Consider the following 25,672-nt stretch of genomic DNA (forward strand, 5'->3'; position numbering starts at 1 on the left):
GAACAGATGGTTATTATACCCTGCTGTTCTCTCTCTTAGGGGGTCTCAAAGCAGCTTACAGCTGTGTGCCCTTCCCCATTAATGTGGCTGCTAGGGTCCTCATGAGATCATTTTGGAGGGTGCACGTCCAGCCTATGGTAAGGCAGCTGCATTGGTTGCCAGTTGGCTTCTGGATCAGGTTCAAGGTTTTGGTTCTTACCTTTAAGGCCACCCACAGCCTGGGCCCCACTTATCTGAGGAACTGCTTGTCTCCTTATGCCCACCACAGGGCTCTCTGTGAGTATGAATCTGCTGATAGTCCCCAGGAGGCTCGACTGGCCTCATCCAGGGCCAGGCCTTTTCAGGCCTGGCCCCAGCCTGGTGGAATGAACTCCTGGAAGAACTGAGAGCCCTGATGGAGCTGTCATTGTTCTACAGGGCCAGGACGAAGCTCTTCCACCAGGCTTTTGGTTGAGGCCAGCCCGGGAGGTCCCTGCCTGTAGAGGCCAGGAGAGACATTGCCCTTGACAACTGGGCATGGTTTCTTCTACTGACAATGGTAGCTATTGAGGACTGAGTGGGGGTGGTTTTTTTTAAAGATTGTTTCCTGCCATTGAGATTCATTGTTTTATTATATTCTAACTAGAAATAAAGCCCGCTGTCCTCTGAATACAGCGGGCGCTAGCTGGTGTAGGCCGGGGGTCCGGGTGGTTGTCAGCCTGGGCGTGGGCGGCCCCGCAGTGGCCGGTCCTGTGGGGACCTCGGGGCGTCTTCAGGGGTCATAGGAAGGGGGGGGCAAGCTCGCTGGCCATGGCCGCCGTTCCTGGCGGTGTGCACCATTGGCGCGGCCAGGCCAGAGGGTCAGGCCGCGCGGCGGGGTGACAACGGGCAGAAGGAGGCAAGGGCTCCGAGGCATGGTGGCGGCGCTCTGGCTCTGCAGCATTCGTGAGCACAGGCCCCACCTGTGGGCAGCGGCGCAGCCAGGGCTGGGGGGTGACACGGGCGGCAGTGGGACAGCACAAGGAAGTACATATGTGCGTGGGCAGGTGGTGAGGTGAGGGAACCGGCAGGGAAGCGGCCGAAGCGGCAAGCACTGGCGGGGAGAAGGCTTCGGGGGCGGGCGAAGGGACGTACGGAGTCGGGGTCGGAAGGGCACGATGTGAGGAGAGGCAGTTAGGGAGGCGCAGCGGGGTAGCGGCGAGTTCCCAGGGCGGGCAAGGGCTACCACTGGGCGGAGGGAAAGCAGGTTTCCCTTAGCCCAGCGGCGTGGGGCGACCCTCCTTTTTATCCCGGACAGCGCCCGCCCACTCTCCTCCCACTTACCCCTTACCCTTTTATTTAATACTGCAGAGCGGTTACAGATGTATTTTTGTTTTTACTGTAAACCACCATGAGCCGGACTAGTTCCAGGTGGTGGAGACAAATCTAAATAAAATAAATAGATGATGTAGGTGAGGCGAAGAGGCTGTGACTGCCATAAGGTCACTCAGCAGGCTTCATGTGGAAGAGCAGGGAATCAAACCCAGTTCTTTAGGTCAGAGTCTGCCATTCTTAACCACCACATCACATTGGCTCTGAAGGCAACCTGGCTGCAGGTGTAAACAAGCACTGCTAAATCTGCTGAAACAATTTCTCTTCCACCAAATTCTCTCCAAAATAACGCTGCCTTACCCTGACCTAAATGACTGAGAATAGCCAATCATGTCACATCTTAAAAGCTAAGCATGGTCAACTGTAACTAGTACTTAGCTGGGAAGGCCTGCATTGCCAATGGCATACTACCTGTAAACATCTCTTGTCCTGAAAACCATATGGGTCACCATAAATTGGCTGTGACTTGATGGCAATTTCTACTACCACATGCCTTTTGAAATGTAATAGGCAAAGGTGCCCTCCTCATCCATTCTGGCAGGTCATTTCAGTATACGACCCACCACAGAAAAGGCACAAGATCTTACTGAAGCTGTATGCACACTATTAATGGAAATCACCTTAAGGTTGAGACTGTTGGCAGAACATAATTTGTGCAGGCGGGGAAGGGAAATGGTATGTTGCTCTTTTCTGCCAAGCTTTGGTTTTGATTCAGTCAGTTTTTTCCTGGATGAAAAAATGAGGGAGGTGTGTCCTTGACCTCCCTAAGGGGCTATTCTGGGTATTCTGGGATATGCACAGAAAAAAGCTGATTCATTAGTGCTTTTAAATTGATTGCTTTTCCAGAGATCATTGGAGTTGTTTTTGTACAGCTGAGACAAACTTGATTTTCCCTTCTGTTTTGTTTTTTTCAAGTATCAATCTTTGATCCTGAAACTATAGCAGGCTTAATAAAGTGAGAAGCCTTCAGACAAAAGCTTGTCGTTAAAGGCTCAAGGCATGAAGCATCTAATTTCATCCTAGTTAATTCTGATTAGTGAATTGGTTTGTGGTTTTCATTTTACAAAACTGAAGTCCTATTTTGAAGCTCAGCTGAACATTCATTATGTATGCAGAAAAGCTTAAAAACTCCAAGCATTTATATAACAGTATTATACCTTTGATGAGAACTAGAAATGATAATCTGTGGATTTCCACATATAATTAAATGATTACGTTCTATATTCTTGAGGTTGAAATTGTAACAAGTATGACACTTGTCATAGTAGTAAGCTTTACTGTGAGCAGAGATCCTTGTCACCTGTAGAGAAGAGGAATCACCTATTCCAGACATGTATTTGGATACTCTTCTAGTGCCTAAAGAACCAGGTACATGTCTGCTGAATCAGAAATTCCTGAGTAAGAGAGAAAATTTTTCCGTTGTAACTTTTGATGTGGCTTTCTGAAACATGTCATCTTTCATCCAAGGATGAGAAGAAAAAGGTTTCTGAAATTATAATGCCCTATATACTATATGATGTTGGATGTGTTTTCAGGCTCATATGTTATAGAAAAATTTCCTTAGCAGTAATGTTTCTGAGATGTTAGCGATATCCGTGATTCAATGGATATTGGCAAATTGGTTATAATTGAAAGTTTACCTCCATATAGGTAATGCATGATACAATATGAGTACTGATTTTTTTTTCTGTTACAGTGTGTGTCAGCAGTGAGTGAACGACTTAATTACATTGCCTTGATTATGCTTGGTTGTAGGGTAAACAACACCAAAGAGTTTTTGCAGTTAACCCAATCAGTACACAGATACTCAATTTTACAAGCCATGAAGATTGTAAGTATATGTTATTTAAACAGCAGAATAGACAGCTGTATCTTCCAGCTAAATTTTTGACATTTCCCCCCCTTTGCTGTTCCAGAATGTGTAATCTTGCATATTTGGCTCCTTTTAAATCTGTGAAGGAATTTTTGAGATATTTTGTTAGAATACATGGCCCCAACAGGAAAAAAGTTGTAGCTGCAGAAATATAATTAAGCGGTTGGAGTTAATGCATGAGAAACTTAATGGTTCAGAATGTACCATATTTCCTTGGGCATGTGAAAGAATAATCAAAGACTTTGAATAGACTCTTATGGAATTCTAAGATGGTTTAGAACTTAAAACTGGCTAAAAACATGATGGGTAAAAAAGACCTGAAGCAGCCTGACTTCCCTGGGAGTTTTGTTTAAGTTTGTCGTTCTATTTGAAGCTACTGTTGGACTACTGTTGATATGTTATTTATGACTGTGTTATGTTTAGATATATATTTACATATGTTCTATGTATTACCCATACATATGTATTACCCCTGCAATGTTTTATGTGAACTGCCTTGAGCTGTATGGGAGGGTGGTATAAAAATCAAACAAAAAAAAACCATGGAGGTTTCCTAGAATTACAAATGATCCCCAGACTACATAGATCAGTTCCCCTGGAGAAAACTGCTGCTTTGTAGGGTGGACTCTGTGGTGTCACACCCCACTGAAATCTCTCCTCTCTTTAAAGTCTGTCCTCTCAGGATCCACTCCCAAATCTCCAGGAGTTTCCCAACTTAAAGGTGGCAACCCTAATTTAAAATACCATGCATAAACTTGCAGCCTTGCAGTGCCTTAAATAATCCAATTTTACTTTTATGATTACACATGTGGATAAATGTGTGACGGGAGGGGGAATCTCCAGATTACAGTTTTGGGCACTCTTACTTGGGAGTGTGTCAGCGATTTTAAGCACACATTCTAGGGTCTCTCCATAACACAACTATTGAATCCAACCCAGCTTAATTTTGAATAAGCATAATTAGGACTGTGTGGTAGAAGAAGTGATGGAAGAGCCCTGAGCCTGGTCACTCATGAAACCTCCCCCAAACAAGCCCAACCAAATTAGCATAACGCCCCATGCCATCTGTTTGGTATAATAAAAAGCATTTACATGGATTCTGTATTTGTCCAGGCGAGTTTGCAGTGGCCAGTGCGACTGTACAACTTCTCCCACTTCACTGAGGAAATGCCGGCCACCACACACCCTGTGCGTACAAGAACCGCCAACTTCCCCTCCCTCTTCAGCCATTCCGCGAGGCTGAAGGGGCTTATTTCTATGGAGCCTGCCAACTGAAGCCTGCTGCAGCAAGGCGGCCCCCAAACCGGTTTCCAGGCCGCGCGGCGTTCGAACGCATCACCTTGGAAACGTCCAGGCCTGGAGGGAAGGCCTCGCGTTTGTCTTTGCGCGACATCACCTTTGGCCGGCAATCGCTATGGCGACGGGGACGCGTGCGGCGTGACGGTGGGCTTACGGTCCCTTACAGCCGCCGCCCTTCTGCTGAGTGAGCGTGGGAGGGGGAAGCTGGGGAACATGAGAGCCGGCTGGTGGGTGCCGCGGTTGCCATGACAACGCAATGGAAGGCGGGTCGCCGTCTACAGGTGAAAAGGGGGGAAGGGGCGGGGGGAGGCTGAAGGGCTTCAGAGGACCGGCCTCTGCCTGCCAAAGCTGGGAGCCGCCGGGAAGGAGGGCAGCCGAGAGTCGTGCGTCACCAAAGCCTCGTGTGGCGTCTCCGACCAAAGGAGGCTGGGGACGCTGGAAGCGAAAGCGGGCGCAGACTTTGCCTCGCGGTCCCCCTCAGGGCAGACGTCGCCTCTGGAGCCCTTATTTCGAAGTGGGGGGGGGGCGGTGGCCTTTATCCCGAGGGGGAAGCCTCTGACGGCTGCCATGGCAACAGCCAAAGATGCTCTTCAGGTGCTTAGTGAGCGTGGCCGGGGAAAGAGGCCCCCTTCGTCCAGGGGACTTGGGAGCGGCCTCTCGGTCGCCTTAATCCTCCTTCCCGGCAGCTGTTGCCGAGCTGCGTTCCTCGGGGTTAGAGCGCCGAGGCCAGAAAAGTGGGGCAGAGGCTTAGGCGGCCGCTTCCCGCCTCGGGGTATCTTTGACAGCTTCACAAGTGCAGGGGCTGTGGAGGGAGGAAGCTGCTCGGAGTCGGTGTCGCCTGGAAGAGTTAACTTTTGCTAGTCATCGATACGTCCGAAGAAGAAAAGTTTTAATAACTGAGGTGCTCAAGTAGAGCTCGGAAAGCAGCCCCTCGCTTCTTTTTCCTGCTGATTACGAATGGCAGCCTCTGCCTGAGAAAAAGAGGGGGGAGGGCAGGAAATATGACTCCTATCTCACTTTCTGAGAGCAAGAAAGAACAGGCGAGTGCTTTAATTTTACAGTTTCCTTTATTAAAAACAAACAAAGTTTAGGGTAAACATAAACTCAGGAGCCTTACTAATGAAAGTGTTAAGTGAAGGTCACAAGTGGTTGAGCAAATGGCTCTTGCATTGTGCTGGAGGAAGAGTGTGGTGAATGTACCATCTATATTTGACACAGTTAACACTCATTTCCTCCTAGGAATAAAATCGGGCCAAAATGCTAAATTCTCTGATGATTAGGTCATGCTTTCAAATATTGCCTGTATGGTCCAAATATATATTTTGGTCATTTAAAGGGCTCTCTTATTTACCTAACTTCCCCTTCCATGATTCTGCAAAACCTGAAGGTGTTTCAGATGCCTTTTAAACATTATTTTAATTTGAGACTTCATCTCTGACAGACCTTGTGCCTTTAGATCAAAGCTTGTTTGCAATCTGATCAATATAACAAATTCATCTGAGTAAATAACAACTGAATCGAGATGAGATGGGGCTGATGCCCGTTGTGCATTATCTCTATAGACTACTCTCATTGATCTCTATGGAAACTTCCTAACCAGTCTTTAATATGTCCTTGCAGGAGGACCATGACTTCTTGCACACTCCACAAAAGCTTTTTCTCCGTATTTTGTATCTTGGTGTTGCTTAGACAGTAATGTGAAATACTAGATATTAGATAATATTTCTGAATTATCCTTGTGACCTTGGTCTATTGAGTTAAAAGTGTCTTGTGTGAGATGTTAGCTTCCATATGACTGATGGGTAAATGGCTGGAAAGAAACATAGGCAATGTCTGAATGAGAGCATCAACTGTGTCTGATTTGTCATTATACCACAAAATTATAGTTGGAGTTGTTGTTTTGTTCTTTAGGTAGAAGTGTATATATTACAATGTAGGAGTATTCTCCACATATTTTTTAGCGGCAAGATTCTGATTTGCCAAAGGCTTATTATATGAGCTGAATTTAACTTTGATCCCACTTCCTAAATAAAAGTCGTCTGTGCATACAGATAACTGTATAATCAGACATTCTCAAGTACACAGTGCAATCTGAAGAAACATTGCTGAGAGTAACTCCACTGAACAAGGTGGGACCTGTTTATAATTGCTAAACAAAGTAGACCTGTTTAGAATTGCTGTCTGCAAATAGAAAAGATGCCTTTGTAATTATGGGAATTGTTGTTGGCTGAAGCAAAAATTGGTTTGGTGTGACTACAAAAATATGCATAATCTGTAATGCATTTGTAATTAAATACTCAATTTTTAATATCTTTAGTTTTACTTTAAGAAACATCCACAATGAGTTACAAGAAGGACACTAGTGAATCTGCTGACAGTGGAGATTCCACAGAAACTGGAGAATATGAAGACGACTTTGAAAAGGACCTTGAGTGGCTAATTAATGAAGAGGAAAAAGGTATCTCTGATGACACGCAGGTATTTCGAAAATGCTACATTTGGCTTCTTGTGTCAATATCTAAACAGCATGTAAAATGTTCAGTATAAGCTGAGATCCAAAGGGCCTTCTGCATTCATCCCCCAGTGTTTCCATATGATGTTTGCTAAATCTTAGGGAAATTTCTGGAGCATATTCCACAAAGCTTTACGGCTACAGTTCCAATTTTTTGGGGGGTGAGCTTCCACACTGCTTCATTTCATTTGTTACATAGTTGGGCCTCTTTTTCCTCATTTCTCCCCTGAGATTTGAATATTGATGGTACATTGCTGCAGAAAATAACAGTCATTACACATTGCATTTAATTTTTCTGCCACAGTTTTTTAAAAACATGCACAAGTTGAGAGAGGCCAATAGTGGCAGCTGTAGGAAAAGAGACACCCAATCATTATAGAGACATGTAGCCCAGAGGTGGAAAGGTGTAACTCCTTTGGAATTCCTTGCTGATGCTATCATGAAAGTTCATGTGCACAACCTTTTTTTTTTTAAAGGGGAATGTTTAGTTGGGGATATGTGCAACAAAAACATGGAACACTCACAGAGGCTGTGCAGAGTACTACACACTATGCCTGTTTCTACAGTGCTCTTTTTGGGAGCTGCCTACATAATAAACTCTGAATAATGCTGCCATCTGGGAAACACCAGCATAAGAATTTGAAGTGATGAGTTGAAGAGATATGTTCCTGTGTGCATGCAGAAGACTTTGTTCTTGATGGGTTCCCCCCCCCCACCACCACACTGCTGCCCAGTGTTTATAATCTCTTACTTAAGAGCTATCCTGGTATAGATATTAAGAACAGTGGCATCTAATCTGGAGAGCTGGGCTTAATTCCTCAGTCCTCCACATGCAGTGAGCTGTTTTCAGAGAACCGTTCTGTCAGAGCTCTCTCAGCTCCACCTACTTTACAGGGTGTCTTTTGTGGGAAGAAGAAGGGAAAGTGATTGTAAGCCGCTTTGAGATTCTTTTGGGTAATGAGATTCCTTTGGGTATTGAAAACTGGAGTAGGGACTATATTATTTCTACTGGATTTACTAAGTAATTCATTCTTGGTGGAAGTGTGACTAATAACTGGTAGACTTGGATTCATTTTTGTACTATGTTGTATAGCTCAATGGATGACATTGGGTCAGCTAGATTTCCTTTGTTACAAGGAAGGGAGAGGATTTGACCTATCCCAGCACATCTGTTGGAGGCTTCTGATTTCTGTCCAAGCTCTATCTAAGGGTCCCCTTTTCACTCTTGAAGCAGCATTTTGGCAGCTGTTCCAGGCTGGGAGTGAGATTGGTAAATTACTCTTAGGGAATCTAGGTAGGATTGAACCTCTTCTCTTTCAGGCTAACATACTTTGCAGAGGTGTTTTGAAGATAAAATAGAAGAAGGGTTGGTTCTTATATGCCGCTTTTCTCTACCCGAAGGAGTTTCAAATTGGCTTACATTCACCTTCCCTTTCCTCTCCCCACAACAGACACCCTGTGAGGTAGGTGAGGCTGAGAGAGAACTGATATCCCTGCTCTGTCAGAACAGTTTTATCAGTGCTGTGGTGAGCCCAAGGTCACCCAGCTGGTTGCACTTGTGAGAGCGTGGAATCAAACCCAGTTTGCCAGATTAAAAGTCCATACTCCTAACCACTACACCAGCCTGGTTTTCTAGAATGGAAGGGGTAGAACTATTAGAAGGAAAGGGGTAGAACTATTTGTCCAGTACATTTTCATCCCACTGTCTTCAAGGAACTCAGAAAGAACATTAAGTATTTGATTTCTAAGGCTGGATAGCTTTTAACTGCTTTATAGAATGTAATATAGTTGCTTGTTGGTTTTTGTCATAAGAAAGTCTTTTCAAGCAAATCATAAAAATTAAAGTTATACACATAGACTTTATTTTATACTTTAATACACTGACTCTGGACCATTACATGGGATTTTGTTTTTGTCTAACAGTTGCTTGTTCAGGACAATGTGAAGACAACAGAAAGTGAGAGGAAGAGTTTTGTGTCCAAAGCTTATCAAAACATTGCTATCAAAACAGATTTATGTATAATAATAGAAATAGATTTAAACCATGAATGATTGGTGTTGGTTGTCTCTCCAATTACCATGAATTTTAATTCATACAAAACTAGATTGGCTTACTGTCAATAACCAGTATGGATCTGTAAGAGCGAAACATTCAGTAAAAGCAGAGCATTATGTTTTACATGCATTTGTGCCTATGCCAGGAGTCAGAATTATAATTGCTTTATTTTTTGCCTTTCCAGATCTTGCAAATATTTTCTGTTGCAAAAATTGTAACCTGAATCCCTTCTGCAAATTAATTAAACTTACTTAGAATCTGTATTGTGAGGCTATCCATGCCAATGAAATACCAGGCATGTGCATTATCTGTTGCAGTTGCACTCTATTCTTCCTCTGAAGAATTCAATGCAGTATTTTTAATTTTGCAAGAGCACTGTAATGTACATAAGGTTTGTACGTAGAGACATGGGTATCTAGTGAGCATTATAGCTCAGCAGAGATTTGAACTTGGGTTTCTTATGGCCAAGTATAACTTTGGAGGTGTTGTACCTTGTTACTTGTTTCAATGTTTGCACAGATTTGAACTTCAGCTATAAAGGTCATTGGATTACTAGAGAAAGGGAGAACATCACGAAAGACCTTGTTGCACCTTAATGACGAGCAGATTCATTGTGGCATAAGCTTCTATAGGCCAGGCCCCCTGTGATCAGATGCATGTTGTGTTCAACTGATATGAAGTGTATCTTTACATCTGCTAACACAATTATTCAAACACATGCCACAGTAAAACTGTTAGCCTTCAGAGTTCCACATGGCTCTTTTTTGGTTTCTGTTTTTTGCTTTTGTCTTTTGCCACAGACCAAAATGACTGCCACTCTGCAACTTACAGAAGGTCAAGTGATCTTGGAAACTCTCAATGTTATGATATTCTGGTTAATGCCAATATTCAGTAATGTTAATTCTTTTTAAAATAAACGTTATATATAAATCTTAACACATTCAGGCCTTGAAAACGTATAGGACTGAAGCCTAACTGTTTGAAACTAATTCTTTCATCAATGATAAAGGAACAGGTGTGATTTTGACAATCTGCCTGCTCTGCTGACATCCACTTAGGCATGGGATCATGATTCCAGGGGAACAACAGATTGTTCAGAGTTTGTTTATATGCCTATCACTCTGTGTATGTCAAATTGGATTAATGTCATAATCCATGTGCACTCAAATTGTCATTTACTCTTCTAATGCAAAGAGATATTTTAATTTCTTCTTAGAATCATGAAGAAAATGAAGAGGAGGTTGAAACAAGCATTAACAAAGAAGATGAGGAAGAAAGAAGAAATACTTCAAAAGAGCCTCCTGAACCTGAGGAACCTATGAAGGATGAGACGGAGAACTCTTTAAAGGACCCTCCAGATCCCAAAGAAGCTCTTAAGGATAAAGGGCTGCAAGATCAAGCAAAACCTGTACCTGGGAATCCCATGAGACAATTGGAACAAATGTCTGATACTGACAGTGAAAGCTCCTGTCAGGAATCAAACCAGGAGGACTTGGAGGAAGAGGATGATGAAGAAATAAAGCGTTATATCCTGGAAAAAATTGAAGAGGCCAACAAACTTCTCTTGTCTCAGGAACCTTTGGATGAAACTAAAGAGAAGAAATTAAAATTCAAGGATCATCTAGTAGATCTTGAAGTCCCTCCTTTGAATGCTATTGAGATTGATAAAAATGATCCTAACAGAGAAAGGGACATTTCAGGTAGGCTCTCTCAGTTCCACATTTCTAATGAACCAGGACGGGAAGATATACCTTTTCCTATTAATGGTGCTTTGGATGATGAACACAAGGATGGCAAAATCTTAGTAGAAAGAGACGGGAAGTTCGAACTCCTGAGTATTCGTGACATTGAGAGCCAAGGCTTCTTCCCTCCACTCAGTGTTTCTTTTAGTGATATTGAAACTCAAGATATTTCTCCTAAAACTTCCCACACTGCTGTTTTTGGCACTTTCTGTCTGTCGAAAGAAGACGCCCTAGTACGATCATCTGCAACAACTTGCTCTCCTTCCAGAGAAGGGTTTCTTTATTTTCCCCAACCACCCCCCATTCGTCCAAGCTCTGCCATCAACATTACAAGGAATGTGGAAAGAGGGAAAAGCCCACGCAGGGTGCAGTCTGCAAATGTGGGAATAAGAAGTTCTACATATTGCCTGTCACCCAGGCAGAAAGAATTGCAAAAGCAAATGGAACAAAGAAGAGAGAGATTAAAGAAACAGGTGAGAGTACCAAGGAGACAAACAGAGGGTTTATTCCTTTTGCACTTCCCTTTCTACTAAGATCAGTAGGCAGGACTTAGTGGCAGGTCTCATCTTTTAAAGAAGCTAGTTCACTTGCAGGGAGGAGGTGAGGCTTATTTTAACTTGGTCTAGCTTTGGAATGATCTGCTTAGGGATATATGCCAGTGTACATATTTAGCTATCAGAGAGAGGAGCAATATGCATTTTAAAACTGGCTTTTAGAGGGTGGTTCTGCTTTTAAATGGATGAGATCTGGAGTCCATCCAGTTCAGCATCTCCTTTATGATACTGGCCAGTCCTGTGCTGCTATAATGGTTACAAGCTGAACAAGAAGGCAGTAGTTTCCTGCAGCTGTATTATACTGTACTACTGTACTACATGGGGTTTTATTTTATACTATTGTAATTTGTTTGGGTAGACATAACTGTCAATCCAGATCTCTTCTGCCTTGCAGATATCTGTACACACACTTAAAAACTGCCATCTTGAAATCAGCCTTTTGCCCCAATTTCAATTTACTTGGATGTTCTTATCGTTTTACATATTGTTCATCTTAGACTTGTAGCCGTGGGAATTGAATTACCATTATTAGATAATATTCACATGACAGCTCTCTGATAAACTACCTACTATAATTTCAAAAAAAAATTAATACAGTACTTTTACACTGAATTATATCCTTTGCTTTGAATGGGAATGCTTAAAAATTCTAACTAAAAATATCAACACAAGGAAGAAGCATGTAAAAGAGAACAAGAGGAGGAGAAAAAGAAAGAAAATGAGATGGTCTTCAAAGCTTGGCTGGAGAAGAAAAAAGGACAAATGCAAGAAGAGAGACGAATTCAACGTGCAAAAGAGATGGAAGATTTGAACAGCAGAGTAAGTTGATATTGTCCTAGGCTGCTTTGCATGAAATTCCTTGACAAAGGGTGGGGTGTAGCCCAGCCTTTCATTTCCAAATGGTAGCTGTCAGAATCTGTGTGGACACTGGATCCAAGGTCACTTTTCTAGAGCTAATACTTACTAGCTACTTAGAAGTTGTTTCAAAGGTGTCAACAAATGTGTACAATTATGTGTGTATTTACATATTAGTGTTCATTTTAATATAGCCCTATATTTCATAGCTGGCCTTTACAGATGCAGAAGAGCACAGATGTGGGAGGGAGGGGAGGGAGGGAGTCTCTTCAGTTGTGCAAAGGGTCAGATTTAGAGACAGTTCAGTGGATAAGCAGAAGTTGTATTGCTGCTGAAGTGAAATAAGTGAAGTAAAAAGATTGCACAAATAGCTGACTATGGAATTCTTCCAAGTTCAACACATTACAGTGTTAAATTTGTATGGATGAGATACTCTGTTGGTGGGAGGCAGTATATATATATGTGGGGGTCACCATTTGATGAGGAAAGAAGTTCTTTGGGTGTTTCACAACAGTGTGGGCTGCAGTATGTTTTTGCTGGCTCATGAGTCTCTGCTTTGTAGAGTAGTCTGTATCTCCTAAAATCAATAGGTAGTAGTAGGCAAAGTTAACAGAGGTATCTGTCATTTGGGCACAGAGAACTTGGAGGTTTAACTCCAGAACGGAAAGTCCTCTTGTGATTAACTTGAAAACCCAAATGAGTTTCATCCAGCTTTTTTCAGGCAAGATCATTTTTCTGACAGCAAGGCTTAAAGATAATGGAAAGAGTGTATCAAAATATAACCCATCATCTAATCAGAACATTTACAGAATGCCCATTTTCCCTGACAGCCTTAAACCTGTTTGCCTTTTCAGCCTTGCAGTTGCATTTTGTAGGATGGTGAATGGCTATGCTTCAGTTTGTCTTAGGGACAAATAACATAAAACTGCTCATATTTATGTGCCATCAAGTTAGCAACACATTTTAAATAAATCAGTGTGTTCCTTATTTTGAGAGCAAAATAGATTTTTGTGTTTATCCTTTTAAACAGCCAGATAGCAGAAATCCAGATGAAGCATTCAAGCTGTGGCTTAGAAAAAAACAAAGAGAACATGTGAAAGAAAAACAGCTTGAAAACCAGAAACAGAGGGAGGAGTGCATGTACTTCCTTCCAAGGACGACAGAAAATGAAAAAGCTTATAAACAGTACGTTTTTGTTAATTCCAGTAAAGAGTTGAATCTCCTCCTTTAGCAGTTTAATTTGGAACATTATATTTGCTGTTTATCCTACATTCTAAGGGTTTTGGTGGGTCACATTTCCATTTGAATGAACTGTAGTTCTTCTGTGCAATAATTTTAAATTAACATTACATTTTGATTTGAACCATGTAGACCATTTATGTACTTCCTGGGTGGTCAAAGGTCAACATATTGCCTCCCACCAACTGGGGGAGGACTCTTACCTAGCATAAGCAAAGTAGTACTCCTATATATTAACTTTCTTCCTCTTGCTGCAACCTGCCGTGTCTCCTGGCCTCATCATGGTGTGTGTGTGTGGGATGTCACTGGATTCCCAGCGACAGCATAGGGATCTCCAGTGGGAAGCAGAAATTGAAAGGAACCAAGACCTCTCTTTTCTGCTGTTAACATTTAATTAAAATGATTACACTGGCAGGTGCCCCTAAAGGATCATGATTGCTATGTTACACTGGCTTAGATTAAGTTTAAACTAAACCATGCCACTAATAAATTCTAAATGCTTAAGTTAGAAAGTACATTTTTAAAGCTGCCTGCAAGTGTGAGACTTTTATTTACTAAGGGTGCTGCAAAACCACTTTGCCTGATGGTACACATAGTTAGTAATTGAAGATTTAAACCCCCGATGGAATTCCTGCCCCATAGCATCTCTCCCTACTAGATTTATTCAGACTAGGACATTTCAGATATGGTGCCAAACCATGGTGAAAGTGGCCCTGTGCCTGCATATTCCCTGCTTTCTCTTATTGCAAGCAGGTATTGCAGCACACTTTGTGGCTTACCTAATAAATGTAACTTCTCCACTACAGTCTTTCATTTCCATTCAATTCCAGAGAGCAACTGTTTTTTTGCTAAAGATGGACTGTCAATCTTCAGCACACATGGCAATGACAGATAATCCTATTAAGTTCTTTACAATATTTCATATCCCTGCAGATGGCTAAGAAAGAAGAGGCGGGAAAAGCGAGCTGAGGTACTGGCTGCCAAAGAGCGATCCAAACAGTTACGGCAGGAAGCCCGAAGAGCAAAACAAATAGAGAACATCCTCTGTTCCATTTCTGAGCCCAAAACACTTCGCTTCACTGACCAATACAGCTGAGACTTAGTCACCAGGTGCCTAGAATTTGTTACAGAGTACTTTATGTCTTGACTTGCTGTGTCCTGGTAGCAGCTTTTCTGGGGGCATGTTTTACAATCATTCAATAATGGGTTAATTTTTGCAGTGATTTTACACACGGCCCTTCCCAAATAGTTCTGTATTTGTGAGTGGCTTGGTTCTTACTTCTACAAAATAAATGCCCATATGACAATTGCGGGTACGTCATTTTAAAATAACTGGTCATAGACCAGAGATTTCAAATTAAACAAATTTTGGCTCTAGTGCAGTCGATGCCAAGTATGTAAGGTGACAGCTAACTTTTAACCATCACTCTACTGTCTAATCAAGGGCTGATGCACAATTGTCCTATGAGCATATTCCACGCATTACTTCTGTTCTAACAAGGATGAAGACTTTGTAATACCTTTTATTAGGAGCAACCAGAAAGGCACAAAAGTGTGTGCAACCTTTTGATTTCTCCAGAACTCATCAGACTCGATGCTACAACAATAAGGGGAGTGGGGGAGGCTGGCTTTTGTATTTCCAATGCAAGGAATTCTTTATTTAATTTCATACTTTCAGAATGCCAGGGGTGCATCATGATAGCAACACAATTTTAAATCTGTATTATTTGATCAGCATTTTGCGAAGGATGCAAGCAAGATAAGATGAGCTCCTTACAGCTGGCTGAAGATTTATGGAGAACTTGGGAACTTCCACTGTGTTTTGTGTCATTTTGATTTCTTCTAGTAAAATGTTGCCTTTCTATTTTGCTTTGGATGGGTCAGCTGCCTACAACTTTTCTTACTCAGGAAGGAGGGGGGAAGTGAGGATTGTATCTTAAAAAACCCTTTGAGTGGAATTCAAAGTACTATTTTTTACCTATTAATATATTGGATATAAAGTTATTTCTGCAAACCCCACAAGCATTTACTAATAAAAAACCTGGCTGCTAAGACAAAAAGCAAATGTAATGCAGTGGTTTTAAAAGGTAAGGAAATATTAAGAAAGCGATACAAGGTCAGTGTTCTACAGACAGAACAAAAAACTTATTTTTCTTCCTGAGCTCCCCAAAATGGGCCTCTTGAGGGACACAACACAGGTGTCAAGGTAGGCTGCATTGGAAGGGAGAAATCAGAAAGTCACCTACCCATTGCTTTTTACGGGCAGAAACTGACCTTCATATTGAACACCCCCTTCCCTTTGATGTAACAGGTAATCAGTATCATCAAGTTTTTCTTTTCTCATAGGGAACAGAAGAAATTTATTCTATTTTAATAAAATCCACACAATGTTGACTTGGATTTGTGAAGTCATTTGATCTACCAGTTCCTGAAATTTGTGGTGCTATTGTGGGCATTTTAAAGATGTGAATATAAATTCTTCTGTTGTATGTGTATTCAAGATTAGGTTCAGTTACACTGTATCTTTTCTAATCTTTGTGTTACTTAGAAAACTATTCAAGATTACCAGCATTATAAATACATAAAAATCCATCTACTAAAAAAGAAATGCAGTTCACATTTATTGTTAAGATAGTCAATAACCCAGACCACAGTGAGCCAAACCCAGAAGCTATTACCATACTAGAACAGGAAAAATAAAACAACCATACACATCTTGGTTCCTTGAGATCCAGCTAAACAACAGCCTTTCCACGTCTAACAGCACCAGAAGATGTTTTCTATATTTTTACTCCACCACACATGCTTGCTCAAGCAACATTAAGTTTAATGCTGTTAATCTTTGGTTTCCGTTTCATGTGCAACACCTCATACACTCTAGAATTCATTCAGTCTCAATCAAGATAAGAGGACTATTTAAACAGTTTATACCCCCCCAAAAAAGCATTTGCACCTGCTTAGGTAATGTGACCTGTTTCAATATTTAACACTGCACACTTTGCCACTTTAAATTATTGTAATCAAAGAGCAAATGCCTACTTCTGTCCACAGTCCAACGCTTGTGGGATTTACTAGTCTTTGCCTCCACACCTATAAATTGTGTGAATTTAAGAGACAGTACAGTATAAAATATGGTCTCGTCTAAAAATAGCAGGCAGTCCTGCTCTTATTACTGCACTGTGATGCAGTCTTGAAAGTGCCAGCCTGACAGAACTGCTTGACAAGCCTAAAAGCAGAAAGCAACCCATCCCTTTAGAGTAACCGCAAAAAGAGTTAACCGTGTATAGATCCCTGCTAACATGTATTGATGCAGCAGTTCCAGCTGTAGAGCACAGGGTCAACTTTAAAGAACTATCAGTTCTCCCTGGCAGTGGTTGCAGCAGTTGAAAGTGATGTTTTCATATCTAGTGTATGGGTGAAACCGCCCTATATTCTTCTTTGGTGAAAGGAAAGAGGCTGGTGAAGACTCGGAAAAAGAAAGTTCGGGTGATGCTTCCGTACAGGCACCAAGATCCAGCATTCTCAATACCTGAAAGGAAATAACCATAAATCAGCAATTTTGCACAATTTTTATACAACCAAGGAGGAGGAGCAGTTGTTGGAAAGGGGGAGCTTGTCACTACCACAGTTTATCACAAAAGTTATATGAGTAGGAGGAAGGATTTAAGCTTCAGTGATGGCTGGGACATCTCCAGAGATCAAAATTGACTCTTGTCAACTGAGGTGGTTCAGCCAACATTCTCTATGGTTGCAGCTTCTGGGTAGGGTAAAAAATTTTTATCATGGCTGCACAGCTGTTTACTAGGCTAAAGAACAATTCCATAGAGACTGAAAGGGCAGTAAAGATATAGGGGGAAATATACCAGCACAAATGTAGTTATACTTGGACATGAATGGAGACCCGATTTCTCCACACATTTCATTGAAAATTGTACAAGGTGGATGGAAGTGCCGGAGGATGCAGCCAGAAAGGGGAAATGGCAGCAGTCACTCAGAATGGGCTCTTGCCCGGTTTACAGAAATGCTTGCACAAGGTGGGGGAGATGGCAGCAATTTGTCAGCAAGGTTGACTAAGCTGTACTAAACAGTGGTTGAGGATCAGACTTTGCAGCTGCTTTCACAGCTCTAAGTATGTAGCTGAAAATGTAATAATCTAAAACTAACACCAAGGAAATGAAGAAACAAGCCAGGTAATTCTGGATTTTAACAAAAATTAAAACCAAGAAGATGCAGCTCATGTAATATTACATGTTTTAAGTGCCTGGAAGAAGAGGTGGGTGATATCTGGATCCCTAAGTGAATTGAGCCAGAGGTAAGTCTAGCCTGTCTTGGTTTGGCCTGAAGCCTACACTTCACTCCCTTTTCTGATCAATGACTTAGAATGAGGCTAAAACTGTCCTGTTCTTTGATATCAAACATCTTGGTAAGCTGAGGTATCTTGAGTGTGAATTTTCACAATAGTGAGCCCTTCAAACTTGGCCCCAAAGTTTCTGCTAGCTTATCTAATGAAGAAAAATTTATTTCCACTTCCTGAAGGCAAGCTTGGCAGAGCCTCTTTTTAGCATTGCAAATGGTAACTAGATTAGAAGTTGTTTTTTTTTTTACCACTTCAGCCATTTTTTCAGCAGGAGTGTTGCATAGTTCTGTAGGTGAGGAATTCTTTTTTGGACTGTTAGATGCATCAGCATTTCCAAGGAGATGAGAAGTCACTGCTCTAGCCAATTTATGATTCACAGCTGCTAGTTCTGCTGTACTGCGAGGCTGAGTGCTAGGATAGTAGGTCTGTTGTCTTCCCCACTGCAGAGAAACTAGCAGCTCTTCCAGCAATCTGTACAGGAAATCAAGATAACTTTTTTATTATAAGCTTGATAGAGGTTAGAGATTTACTAGGCCATATAATGGCAGAGCGAATAATTGAGAAGGATCACTTAACTATGAAAACTGTCCTGTTGCTAGTAAACAACACTGTGTATGTAAACAGCACAGCCTATGTATGTAGGCTCTGTGCCCACAAATTGGTGATGGCACACAGATGGGGGCCAGTGCACTGGTGTCTGCTCATGATCTGGTGTGTTGATTTTAATGGGAGTAATATGTGTAATGGGCCAGACTTTCCAGAATGACTTAAAAGATAATCCTTGAGTAAAAGAGGGAAGTATTACAAAGGAAGCATTTCAAGTCAATCTTGGATTTTTCTCCTGTATGGAGGTAGGATCGGGCCAAAATTGGGGTGGGTGGGTGATGCTGATGGCTGAGATGTGTTCTTAATGAGGCCACAGGTCCAAGATAAAGAAGCACCTGTCCCTTAGAAAGCTTCAGCAAGCCTGCTTTCCTCATTCACCCCTTCTCTCCCATTATACTTAGGGCAACTCCATGATGATTAATGTACAGAAGAAATGCAAAGAAAATAACCTTTTAATGAAAACTACCCTGGTTGCATGCAAGTCTAAACAAATTAAAAGGTTGAAGACATCACCAAGAATTCTTACTTTTGTGTAGCAATCATTTCTTGCCGAAACTCGTCCCGTTCACTTAACAGATCCTGAATAGCACTTTGAGCATCCCTGGTTTGACGCTGGAGAATTGCTCGGAAGTTAGTCAACTCATCAGTCATGACTCTGCAGAAGAAGAAATTGCCAGATGTCTTTCATGCAGAGAATATCACTTCAAATTATAATTAACACCTATATTAGCATATGTAGGTGAGAAGAAGAGAAGGAAGCAGAAAAAGGGGAGAGGCTACGGGGGCCTTCAAGGAAAGGGAAACAGGCAATAGTGGGAAAGAGGGAAACAAGACCCCTCTCTCCCAGTCTTGTATGTAAAGATTAAGTGCTCAAGACTACCAGCGTATAGGTATTACACCACAGTTGCATCTACATCACCAAGTAAGAAATTTAGAAGTGTCACTGGAAAAAAAAATACCTGCTTGCTAGAAATTTGCTCCGCCAAACATCACATTGTATAGACATCCTCTCTAACTGTTCAGATAGCTGAGACACATTCCGCCCCAGGGCCTCATTTTCAAGGATCAGCTGATTTTTTTCCCGTGCCATGCGTTCAAAGTGATACTGCAGGTCATCCCCAACAGAAGCAACAAGTAATTTCTTCAGCTCCCGATTGATCTAAAAAAAAATAAGATTTAGTAAGCTGAGTAGCGATGTTCCTCAGCGAGGGAAGTGGCCGGTCTATCTCTAGAACAAGTTGTAGTAGAGAATATCAAGGCAGTAGGAGTTTCCTAGTGAACATTATGTTCATAGGAAAATGTATAAAGGATATATATAGATAACTGACACAGCACATACAATGCAGCCATAGCTCCTGGCTGGCACAAGCACTTGCACATAAATTAGCCATTAGAGGTAGTTCATCTTTTATGGCACAACATAGGCCAATAACTTAAGGAGGAACTATTTATTTATTTATTGGATTTATTACCACTCTTGATAAACATCCTGCGGTGGGTTACAGTAACAATAAAAACCCCAATAAATAACCACAAATCGAATAGTCCGTATTAAAAAATACCCCAGTGGCAAGCAAATAAAACTCACACCCAGGTATCCCCTCACTCTGACCCCTCCAGCGCCTCAGGGGGAGACACTCACCAGGGTTGTCAGTCCTAGCTCTCCCATTCAGTATAGAATATGGGGCTATAGAAGGACACCTCAATCGGAAGAACCAGTAATTCTCAGAAGAATAACTTAAGGAGGAAGAATTACTCCTTAAGTTATTCAGAAGAATTACTGTCTGGGTAGTCAAACTGTGCGGCCCTCCAGATGTCCATGGACTACAATTCCCATGAGCCCCTGCCAGCATTTGGGGTGGGACATTATATATCTTCCCACAAAGCATACAGTTACCATCTAGACAACATACAACATTCTAAAACAGTTTTTCAATGCCTTGCAAAAACACAAAGAGAAACAAAGAAGAAATTCCAAAGTGCTATTTTTTCGTTCATACTGATCACATGGGACAGGATGTTTTAAAGAGAATAATGTACAACAGTCAAACTTGCTTCTTGGCTCCCTACCTCTGTCTGTACATGGAGCTGGTTGGAAAGGCCTTCTTTATCCTGCAACAACCTTCTTTCTGAGTTCCTGAGCTTTTCAACTGCATTTTTTAGTTCCAGCAGATCTTTTTTATTCTCTGAAATTCCATCTGTTTGGCTGAGTGTTTCTCTCTGGTGTCCTAGAGCCTTAGATACCTTTGCATTTTTGGCAGGAATAACATGCTTAATTGCAGTTTTAGGAACCAGAATTCGTACAGCTTCAATCTCCACTGCTTTATCACCGTGTATCTTCCCCAGCTGAAGAACTCCAGGACTTAGTGAAGGAAGAATTTTCTTGTGTGGGCTGAGCTGTGCATGACTGGTTGAGGTGTGGACAATTTCAACAGATTTAGGTGGTTGCTCTGTTTCCATGCCATCTCCAGATCCACGAATGGGTGAGGTGGCATAGTCTGTTGATGCTTCGAGGCAAACAGGAAAAAGTTTAATACAGATACTCAGCAGAGAAAAGACAGACTATACAAGTTTTGGAAGGATCTGGATTTGAGCCATGCATTTCAGACAGCCTTTCCTTTATTAACAACATAATCCACTGACCTGAGGTCTCAAGCTGAACACCACAACACATGTATAACACAGGTCACATCAGAAACATTTATAAATGATAAAAACACTATATCAGTAATAAAATTGTGTGTATATACACAAACACACCACCCTCCCCAAAGGCTCAGGGCGGTTTACAGGGAACAAGAAAAGATACAGATAACAGATCTGACACAGATTTAAAGATACAGATTTAAGGTCTAAACCCCTTCAAGATGGCACATTAACTTGTAGCAGAGGAGTACAGATATCATAAGAGACAATAATCTGGCCACAACTCACATCACCTCAGGGTTCAAATCAACAGGAAAGAAACGGCCTAGAATTCAATGGCAACATTATATCTGCTCAGAAAGGGCAAGATTTTATGTTTTTTGTAATAAGGACCATCAATAGGATAACAAAATGGGATTAATAATTTCAATTATGTCAGCGGCACAGGGATAAAGGCAATCAGAGAATGGGATATTTACAAAGTGCCCCCTCAATTCAGTTATGGACAAAGCATTCAGCCTGCCAAGCAGAAGGTGGAATGGTTGGTGGGAGTGGTAAGTCATTTTAAATATGAAGGGATAATTGCAAGGGGAGAGATTCTGAGAGCTAAGGTGCATACCCGACATGCTCAGAACTCCATGCTGGATCTGTTGAGTTTAATTACCCTCATTCTGATGTCTCTCGATGCCTGATGGATGCCCATATGTAGAATCATCGTAAAGTAGAGAGACACTTGAGTTTGCTGTCTACCAGCTTAGTCTAGGCACTTGTAAAGGTCTCCTCACCCAAGGCCTCTAAAGTTATAGAAGGTTTCCATAGTTTATTGCTGGGAAAAGGGACTTCATTCTCAGTTTAAAGGCACAAATCCAATTATACATTCCAGTGAAAATTGGGTGAACTCCATCCTTAACATAATTGCTAAAACATAAGAAGGTGCCCCAGCAACTTATTGGAGGTAAAGTAGGAGTCAGAGACACCATTTATGTAAAATAAAGGAGAACCTTAGTATTAAAAGCCTCAACGCTTTTAGGTATATATTGCCCCCTTTGAAAACAGGCCCAATGAAGAGCACATATTATACCTCTGCTCTCCCCACTGCACTGGCTCCCTTGTTGGGAATGGCTGGCTTAGAATAAAGGTAATATACCATACCAGCCACCGACAGCAAGCTTCTAAGGTCAGATTTAGGTCCCTTTATATGTATAGGAACAATTACTGCATTCCTTCATAATGGAGATAAAATTCTGGAGTTGTTAATTTGAGTAAAAGCAGAGGCCAACAGCTTGCTCCATCACAGCAGGTTAGCTTTCAAAAGATCAGCTGATATAAACTCTGAGCCTAGTGCCTTATATATTGTTCTTATGTTATTATGTAAACCGCCCTGAGCCCCCGGGGAGGGCAGTATATAAATTAAATAAATAAATAAATAAATATACATTTACTTAATTAGGTTTGGAGCTCTCAGATTATTTGGGGAAGAAATTGTCCCGTTCATTCTATTGGTTTGCTCACAAGTGAACTCGATGGTGGAGGTTTCACAATGTGGCAATGTCCCCTTTTAATATTTCCCCCCAAAATTAGGCAAGTTTGAAGTCAATTAAACCACCTTTTTTCATAGAGGGGAAAGCATCAAAAGAAGCTAACATACAATGCATTTATGCCACCTTTAGTTTCCAGACTAGGAAGATTCTCTCTAGATTTAAGAACATTTTTTTTTTGGGGGGGGAGGATTTCAGATAGTCAAACTGAGTCTACAACATAAGAATTCCAATTGTTGAAAGACCTACAACCCTGATAACAGAATAATGATTTGCCAATGCTATTTATATTTCCAGATACCGTAATTAATATAGCACCATGTTATTTGTGCCAACATTACCCTGAGAAATTTGCAGTCTCACAGAATGTATATACAGCCCATCTCTGTCCTAACTTCTTTATAGTCTTGGAGATAATAAGATATATTTTACCAAGGAGTGTAACAATTCTTTCCTATTATGTACAACTGTAGAACAGATCTCTTAAAGTTACATGCATTTTTAAATAATAAACACTTACTGTTTTCTCTTTCCTGCAGAGTTGTCATTTTGCTGCTGATGTTAGAAATAATGTACCTTAAAAATAAAAATGTTTTAAAAAGTAGATTCAAGTGGGTTGCTGTGTTGGGCTGGAGCAGCACAAGAAAATTTAAGTCCCAACAAAGATTTATTCAACAAATATTTAAATATTTTAAAAGTTATTTGAGATACACAATAGTGTAGAGTTTATTTTTCCAATCCAGCAAGATATATATGCTCATGCAGTCTCCTGTGTAGATGCCCATTGTAATGTTAATTGGATACTTTTTGAGCTAACGGGATATCTGTACTTATTCAGATGGAAATATGTAATCCCATCCAGGGCCACAGCTGTTTACAAATAACTACATTTGGATTGTTGGTCATATCCTTGGGCTCAGAACTAGGAAACTGTTTCAAACTGAAAAACCGGCTCTTCTTTTCTCTAAAGGCTGACAAGTGAGCATAATATAAACAATTCCAACAACACTTTCATGCCCTTCATTTCTGAGAAGAGTCCCAATACATTTTCAGTACAATCCCATTGATACTTACCACTATAAACTAAAAGCTTAAAAAGGAGGTAGGAAGGAGGTGATCCTTATTCCATGTTTTTCCTTTGGAGGGAAAAAAAGAAGTTCAATATGCAGACCTGAGCTCATCTAACACCGCCTTTCTTAACTTTTTTACTATTGATAAACCCCTGAAACATTCTTCAGGCTTTGAGAAACCCGAGAAGTGGCACGATCATGCATAATATGATTGGGAAGCATAGCTGTGAACATGCCCACCTGAGTCCCCTCTCCTTCCCACCCTTGGCCCATCATTGGCCAGTTTGGGGGGGGGGTCAATGTATCATTCAATAAATATTTAACAGATATAAAATGTAATTAACTCCCACCCATTCAAGACATCTTTCCAGGGCCATCAAGAAATCCCATGGTTTCACAAAACCCTGGTTGAGAAAGCCTGATCTAACATGTTGTACCTTAAAATACAGTTGAACTATCAACAATGAAAAACTAGTACATACTACCAGTTTCAAGTCCTTAATACTTCATCCCTTAAAAGACCAGAAAAATTATTCCAACAGAAACTTTTGTGCATTAGAAGAACTTCAAAAGTGGACTCCAGAATGAAATAGTTGAACTAGGATCCATTTATAAGGTTTTGTATTATCTTCCCTCCCTTGCCAGGTTGAACAGAGACTTTGAAGTTCCTTCTCACAACAGCTTGCCAACAAACCCTGGGACTTTCTGCCCACTAAAGGTATTAGCCAGAGACATATTATGGTCCCTTGAGCATACTTTGTTCATTTTTCTTCAACATAAAATGCCTGCCTATCATATCTGGGGAAGTAGGCGCTAACTACAAAAGCTGACTAGATTCAAGTGGGTAGCAGTGTTGGTCTGAAGCAGCACAAAAAAACCCTGAGTCCAATAGCACATCTAAGACCAACAAACGTTTATGCAAGGCATGAGTTTTCGAGTGCAGGCACTCTTCCTCAGACAAAATGAAACAAGGATCATAACATATGATATGGCTGTGTGTGGATGCTGTGACACTGTTTACTACTGTAACAGGATTAACTTTTGCTTATATATTCCTACTGTTTTGATGGTCAGTTCATAGTCTGAGGAAGAGTGCTTGCACTCGAAAGCTCAAGCCTTGAATAAATCTTTGTTGGTCATAAAGGTGCTACTGGACTCTGATTTTAAGGATCATAACAGTACAGATACAAAGCAAAGGTAAATTAGTAGCAAATTAGTAAACTGTGTCATAACATCCAAATTATGCAGTATAATAATTATTTGCTAAAAGAAGGTAATCAGTCTTTTAGGTTCGGATGTAGTTCACAAAAACGTTGGAGAAATGAAAATGCCAAGATCAGTAATTAACGGCAGGCACTTTCCGAGTTGTGAAAAGAAAGAATTAAAAGAGACTAGTTGCTTGCCCCCTCCATCTCCACCCAAGCATGGAAGCACCCCTACAAATTATAAGGTCTTCAGTTTGTTATTTTGTCCTGAGACCAGAGTTAGATTCTGAATTACATTACATGCTACTTACATCACATTACACTCACATTGTCCCAAATGAAATAAAAAGAGGGGATTGTAAGGAATGTGGCTATAAGAACGGAATGAGATCAGCATACGTAGTGCGATAAGAAACCCATGTCCTTGCTGACGACAGAGTACAGAAGGTACACAGAGTACACAACTACCCGTCAGGAATTGCTCCACGGCAAGGAGGTTCTTCGTACGACCAGGTGAAACTTCACAACTGATGCGGCGCCCTTCAACTCACCAACAACATCCCGTATCGCCCCCTGTCACTGCAGCTCCTTCCCTCGGGCCCCTCCTGGATCTTCTTCCCCTTCTCAGCGCGACTTCCGGTACCTCCACATTCTTCCGCTTAACGTCCCAGTGATGACGACTTCACAGCTCCACTTCGGCATGCTACATGTCTAGAGCGACACGTATCGCAGAGGCTCATGGGAATTGTAGTCCACGGACAGTGGCCGCC

The 25,672-nt window shown here is 41.4% G+C and overlaps 2 protein-coding genes and 1 long non-coding RNA gene across 6 annotated transcripts; 1 reads left to right on the forward strand and 2 right to left on the reverse strand.

Moving 5' to 3' along the window:
• Window positions 1-3,173: 3,173 nt before the first annotated feature.
• On the reverse strand, window positions 3,174-4,536 carry LOC143839679 (uncharacterized). Its single transcript, XR_013231818.1, has 2 exons — window positions 4,316-4,536; window positions 3,174-3,301 (listed from the first exon to the last, which is right to left on the reverse strand). It is a non-coding gene; the product is annotated as an uncharacterized LOC143839679 (long non-coding RNA).
• A 109-nt stretch (window positions 4,537-4,645) lies between these two features.
• CCDC181 (coiled-coil domain containing 181) lies at window positions 4,646-15,874 on the forward strand. Of its 2 annotated transcripts, none has more exons than XM_077342017.1 (6): window positions 4,646-4,803; window positions 6,840-7,000; window positions 10,307-11,305; window positions 12,059-12,205; window positions 13,272-13,426; window positions 14,414-15,874. In XM_077342017.1, the coding sequence occupies exons 2-6, from the start codon at window positions 6,863-6,865 to the stop codon at window positions 14,574-14,576; spliced, it is 1,602 nt and encodes a 533-aa protein (XP_077198132.1). In that variant the 5' UTR covers window positions 4,646-4,803; window positions 6,840-6,862; the 3' UTR covers window positions 14,577-15,874. The 2 variants fall into 2 exon arrangements, with proteins under 2 accessions (XP_077198132.1, XP_077198134.1); XM_077342019.1 differs by lacking the exon at window positions 4,646-4,803 and adding an exon at window positions 5,138-5,562.
• A 210-nt stretch (window positions 15,875-16,084) lies between these two features.
• On the reverse strand, window positions 16,085-25,593 carry BLZF1 (basic leucine zipper nuclear factor 1). 3 transcript variants are annotated; one of them, XM_077342020.1, is made up of 8 exons: window positions 25,454-25,593; window positions 23,702-23,763; window positions 23,148-23,203; window positions 20,514-20,950; window positions 19,403-19,602; window positions 18,970-19,098; window positions 18,086-18,308; window positions 16,085-17,009 (listed from the first exon to the last, which is right to left on the reverse strand). In XM_077342020.1, exons 3-8 carry the CDS (start codon window positions 23,173-23,175, stop codon window positions 16,824-16,826), a joined length of 1,203 nt encoding a protein of 400 aa, XP_077198135.1. In that variant the 5' UTR covers window positions 23,176-23,203; window positions 23,702-23,763; window positions 25,454-25,593; the 3' UTR covers window positions 16,085-16,823. The 3 variants fall into 3 exon arrangements, with proteins under 3 accessions (XP_077198135.1, XP_077198136.1, XP_077198137.1); XM_077342021.1 differs by having other exon boundaries at window positions 25,371-25,586; XM_077342022.1 differs by lacking the exon at window positions 25,454-25,593 and adding an exon at window positions 25,302-25,320.
• Window positions 25,594-25,672: the final 79 nt, after the last annotated feature.

Source organism: Paroedura picta, chromosome 6, assembly GCF_049243985.1.
Source record: "Paroedura picta isolate Pp20150507F chromosome 6, Ppicta_v3.0, whole genome shotgun sequence".
Lineage (NCBI taxonomy): Eukaryota > Metazoa > Chordata > Lepidosauria > Squamata > Gekkonidae > Paroedura > Paroedura picta.